At 43.3% G+C, this 5941-nt stretch overlaps 1 protein-coding gene across 1 annotated transcript; it reads left to right on the top strand.

The window, feature by feature from the left end:
- Positions 1-2387: 2387 nt before the first annotated feature.
- On the top strand, positions 2388-4389 carry LOC116005799. The gene is made up of 2 exons (XM_031246036.1): positions 2388-3087; positions 3893-4389. Exons 1-2 carry the CDS (start codon positions 2388-2390, stop codon positions 4387-4389), a joined length of 1197 nt encoding a protein of 398 aa, XP_031101896.1.
- Positions 4390-5941: the final 1552 nt, after the last annotated feature.

Genomic DNA, 5941 nt, shown 5'->3' with positions numbered 1-5941 from the left:
CTTCTCCATTCCAGAGACCTAGCGCAGCCATGGACGAACGGGCGAAGCAGCAGCAACGAGAGCGGTCATGGACAGTCGAAGCAAAGCGGTCGCCAGCGTCACTGAAGGAGAGCAGGTCAGCAGCAGCATCGTCGCCGGAATCCCAGCTCCGCTACCGCCTCTGCCATCGACTAACGCCAACGCCACCGCCTTGCGTCCACCCGCCTCAGCCGCGTTGCCATCAAGCCGCCGCCTTCACTGACTCCACCAACAATAATGGCCGCCGGTCGATCGAAATGCCACGACCTGGATGATCCATGAATGATGGTAACCGAATGGAGATGACAACGTTTTTTTTTTGGATGATTCGTCGTCTTCCTCCATCAATCATGGACCGTCGGCAAATCTAATGAATCCGGCGACTGAGATAGAGTCCGGCCGACGTCTACCTCTGTTTCTTAAGGTCGCCGGTGAACAGAAAAATCCGGCGAGTTGGCAGTAGCATTGAGAAAGATGCAATTGAAACTTGTATTTCTTAATGCTAAAAAATATTTTTAGCAGCCCAAGAATTTTATTGCTTTTGTTGTTGCTTAATGTGGAATATACTCAATTTCCAGCAGCCCAGTAAACCAAATTTAGATTGCAATAAAAATGCACATAATGTTGTTACAATTATATAACAGTATATGAACATATGCAAATAAAAGAACTAGGCAGTGATTATTTGACACTGATATCAACTGTTAGACTTAATTTATCTTGACTCAGTCCACTGAGGCTCGAACCTACTCCCTCCAACATGGGGTGCAACCAAATGCCACTAGACCACAAGGTCATTGACTCCAAGTTTATATCTAGATGGTGTATTGGTGTCTACTGAACAGTCAATCCAAGTTTATATAGGCACAGTGTCTGATTGATAACAACTCTTAGTTATTTAATCCAACTAAACTTCTTAATAAACCTAATTAACTTGCACCACTTAAATTAAGGCCTTAATATATAATATGTGATATATATTATTTAGGGAAAATCTCACATTTTCTTCTCCATTAGCAACGTCTTCCTCGTCTTCTCCCTCTCGGCAAGGCAGCAGCAGTAGAGTAACGACAGTTGTATCCAACTAAGAAATTCCGGCGGTGGAGTGGCGGCGAGCAGAAAGGCAACGCTACTAGGAGATTCAGCGTTCTCTATTCTGACGAAACAGAGCCAAGACTTGCTTCTTATTAGAGGATGAATGATGTATATACTAGAAGGGTTAATTCTGTAATTTCTTTAGCTTGACGGTTGTAACTTCCATTCTTCCATCCTGTATAAAGAGGAAGGAAATATCCTCCAAAAACAGATTTTGTTTTACCACCTTCTAGTTTGTTCATCAATGAAGAACCGTCACCTCTCTCTCTCTCTTTCGTTAAGCTCCGATTAATCAACATGGTATCAGAGCTTCCTCGACGGAGCTCCTACGCCGCTGCACTCTCCAGCGAAGCAAACCAGGAGAGGCGCACAGATTCGCCGATTGCTCGTTCTCCAGTTCGCACAGCTTCGACGACGATTCCGCAGAGGAATCCCTCACAGACGCATAGAAACAGTAATACAGAGGATCCAGAGAATCATTTTCTCTTTAGCGTGAATGATAATCCAAACATCGTGCTTGTGAGTCCACCTCCAAACGGTAGCTCCAATTATAGTTCGTGGCGAATCTCCATGAGAAATGCCTTGGAGATAAAGAACAAGTGGTGCATTGTTGACGGAAGTATCGTCGCACCGGACATAGAAGATAGCCAGTACGTCCTTTGGCGGAGGTGTAACCTCATGCTGTGTTCTTGGATTTTTAAGTCCGTGAGTTCCTCGATCGCACAGAGCATAATGCATCTGGACAGAGCCAGTGACGTTTGGGATGACCTAAACAGACGATTCGCTCAGTGCGATGCTCAAAGGATCTCAACACTGCAAAACGCCATCAATAACTTGAAGCAAGGATCTATGACAGTGAGTGATTATTATACGAAATGCAGAACGATGTGGGAAGAAATGAATGCCTTGAGACCCCTGTCGATATGCAAATGTGTTCCAAGGTGCAAGTGCGATCTCGTCGACGAAATCATAAAGGAGCGTGACGTTGATTAGGTTATTCGCTTCCTTCAAGGATTAAATGATGATTTTCATACTTTGCAATCTAATGTGCTTGTCATAGATCCACTTCCTGAGGTGTATAAGGTGTATGTCATGGCCGAGAAATTGGAGAGACAGATTAGCGTAAACAGCTTGAACATCAACAATTTGGAAGTAGTACACGCCAATGTTGTCCAGAATTCCACAGATGAAATGGTGGCTGCTTTTAACAACACTCATAACGCTAGGAGGTTCCCAAACAGTGGTGGTAACAAGGCTAAGTGTGTTTTTGTGGTATGACCGGACACAACGTCGATAAGTGCTACAAGAAACACGGCTATCCCCCCGGTTGGGTGCCGGGATACCAAAACAAGACAAAACAGCAGGGAGCAGCTCCTATGATGAACAACCTGACTGATTTTGAAGTCACGAACGATCAATTTCAGAAACTTATGTTAGCTGTTCAAAGTCAGATGGGACAAACCTCTCAAACTCAATCAAGACAGCTTCCTAATTCAGCAGCAGCTATCTCCCTTATCCCTAAGTTTGGAGAGGATCACAGTGAAGGCAAGTTTTCTGCTCCTCATGTTAATTTCATTTCTCTGTGCAATTCTACATGGATTCTTGACTCTGGAGCAACAGACCACATAGCATGTTCTATTGAATCATTTGTTGATTATCATACTGTTGAGGGTGATGAGGTCAGTTTACCTACTGGGGAACGGGTTGCAGTTAAGCACAAAGGGAATATAAGGCTTGGGAACAATTTATGGCTAAAAGATGTTATGCACATACCTTCATTCCATTTCAACATAGTATTAGTAAGCAGGCTGCTTTGTGACAATGCTTATGATTTGATCTTTTCCTCTAAGCAGTGTATGATTCGGGAACCTCATGGGATGACGGTTGGTTTAGCTAAACAAGAGAAGGGACTCTACCTCATGGTGAAGCCATTTATGGAGTTGAATAATAATCACAACAAATTGGCCATGCAATGTAATAGAGTTGATACATGGCATCAACGTTTTAGGGCATTTTCCAATAAACAAAATGCATTTGCTCAAAGACGTACCTAAACCTCCTACTGTAAACAAAGCTTGTGATATTTGCCATTTGGCTAAGCATAGACGTTCCTCCTTTCCTTTGAGTGTGTCTTCTTCTAATGCTTGTTTTGACATAATTTATGCCGATGTTTGGGGCCCTTTCCTAGTGAGTTCCATGAAGGGTGAGCATTATTTCCTTACTCTAGTGGATGATTTCTCACGGTTTACTTGGTTGCACTTAATGAAAAGGAAATCAGAGGTCAGAGATCTAATCAAAAGGTTTCACAGTTTTGTTTTAACTCAGTTTGGTGTTCCAATCAAAGTACTGCGAAGCGATAATGGTCCAGAATTTGACATGAGAGAGTTCTTTGGTGAGAAAGGAATTGTTCATCAAACTTCATGTGTGAATACTCCTCAGCAAAATGCTGTGGTAGAAAGGAAACATCAGCACATTCTCAATGTTGCAAGAACTCTCCGCTTTCAAGCACACCTACCACTTGAATTTTGGGGTCACTGTGTTATGCCTTCCTTCACCTATAATTGAGGGACTCACCCCTTATAACAGGCTGCACAACAAGGACCCTGACCTTACTACTCTTAGAGTCTTCGGATGCCTATGCTTTGCATCCACTCTATCAAATATGAGAAACAAAATGGAACCGAGAGGGAGGAAGTGCATCTTCATAGGCTTTCCCGCAAATACTAAAGGATATATACTGTTTGATATCTCTGACAAATCTTTGTTTCCCGTGATGTAGTCTTCTATGAACAGCAGTTCCCTTTCCAAGAAGAGAACACATTGTTGCCACAAGAATTCAATCCTCCCTTGCCGAACATCCCCTTATCAACACATTTACAGTATGAGGCACAACCTGGGGATAAGGGAGTGCAGATTTTAGACATTGAACAAGCTCAGTTTGAGCCAACCAGTCCTGGCAGTCACGATCTCCCTCAGAACTCTCATACTCCTTTAGTTAATGAGACAGAAACAGAAGGCTCAATCACTGACCAATCCTCACATCAGGAAACAATGGTTGATACAGATGAAAATAATAATGCAGAGAACAGAGGTAGAGATAATTCAGTCCCTAGGCGATCAAATAGGGAGAGACGAATGCCAAGAAAGCTACATGATTACTTCTGTGACTCGGTTGTCCAGCACCGCTCACCTCACCTCCTATCTAAAGTAATATCATATGATCATATCTTTCATCATCGCATAAAGCTCTCACCATGGCAATCACCTCTTTCATAGAGCCTAGAACATACAATCAGGCTATCAAACATCAATGTTGGAAGGATGTAATGACGACAGAAATAATGGCACTCCAGGAAAATAATACTTGGCAATTGATAGATTTACCAATTGGTAAATCCCCCATCGGCTGCAAATGGGTGTTTAAAACCAAGCTAAAGGCAGACGGATCTGTTGAACGCCACAAGAAAGGTTGGTTGCTAAGGGCTACACATAACAGTTGGGAGTAGACTACATCGAAACATTCTCCCCGGTAGCTAGGCTGACGACCATTCGAACCTTCTTAGCTGTTGCGACATCTCAGAACTGGCACATCCATCAGATAGATATAAACAATGTTTTTCTTCACGGTGATCTTGAGGAGGAGGTCTATATGGTTCTTCCACCTGGTTTCTAAGGGAACAAACCAAACCAAGTCTGCAAACTATCAAGATCCCTCTACGACTTGAAGCAATCGAGCCGCCAATGGAATGCCAAATTAACAACAGCTCTATTGAATGTCGGATTCAAACAGTCGAATGCTGATCCTTCTTTGTTCACAAGGGGGAAAGATGGTGACTTTGTTGCACTCTTGGTCTATGTTGACGATATACTAGTAGCAAGTGGCAGAATGTCACTCATCCAGGAATTAAAGGATTTATTAAACAAAGCTTTCAAGATCAAAGATTTGGGTGTCCTAGGCTATTTTCTAGGCATTGAAGCCAGCAGCAGTGAAGATGGATTGAATATTTGTCAGAGGAAATATGCTCTTGACATTCTCAATGATGCGGGTTTTCTTGACTGCAAGCCAGTTCGAACTCCCATGGTGCCTGGTTCTCTCCTATCTCCGAAAGATGGTACAGTGCTGAGTGATCCTAACGGCTATCGAAGGTTGATTGGGAGACTATTGTACCTCACGGCAACTAGGCCGGATATCACCTATGATGTGCATCATCTCAATCAGTTTGTGTGTGCTCCCACAGATAAGCACATGATAGCAGCCCACCGTGTACTTCGCTACATCAAAGGTTCTCCCAGCCAAGGCCTTTTTTATCCAGCAGAAGCTTCACTCAATCTCAAAGCCTTCTCTGATTCAGATTGGGCATCATGTGTTGAAACTCGTAAGTCGATCACAGGGTATTGCATTTTTATAGGAGCATCCCTTGTCTCGTGGTGATCAAAGAAGCAAGCAACGGTGTCAAAATCTTCATCTGAAGCAGAGTACCGGGCTCTTGCAACAACAGCCTGTGAATTACAGTGGATCACATCTTTGCTTTGTGATATGCATGTCAACTCTGCCAACCCTGTTGTGGTCTACTGTGACAACAAATCTGCTATAGCGATAGCCGAGAACCATGTCTTTCACGAGAGGACCAAACATATTGATATTGATTGCCATATCATAAGGGAACGAATCACTCAAGGCCTGATAAAGCTGCTGTCTGTATCTTCCTTGAATTAAGTGGTGGATGGCTTCACTAAACCGTTAGCTTTACCCTTGTTTACCACCTTCACATCTAAGCTTGGTGTTCAAAATTTGCACACTCTAGCTTACGGGGGGGGGGGGGGGGGG

This window comes from Ipomoea triloba, chromosome 15 (genome assembly GCF_003576645.1).
Source record: "Ipomoea triloba cultivar NCNSP0323 chromosome 15, ASM357664v1".
NCBI lineage: Eukaryota > Viridiplantae > Streptophyta > Magnoliopsida > Solanales > Convolvulaceae > Ipomoea > Ipomoea triloba.
Note: the sequence above shows the minus strand (reverse complement) of the source record. Positions and strands in the feature narration are given on the sequence as shown.

Bases quoted from the DNA above. Each gene is read 5' to 3' on its own strand.
- LOC116005799 (XM_031246036.1), top strand. From the start codon at position 2,388: ATGACCGGACACAACGTCGATAAGTGCTACAAGAAACACGGCTATCCC. The intron at 3,088-3,892 runs GTAATAGAGTTG...CCCGTGATGTAG, and splicing joins CAACAAATTGGCCATGCAAT to TCTTCTATGAACAGCAGTTC.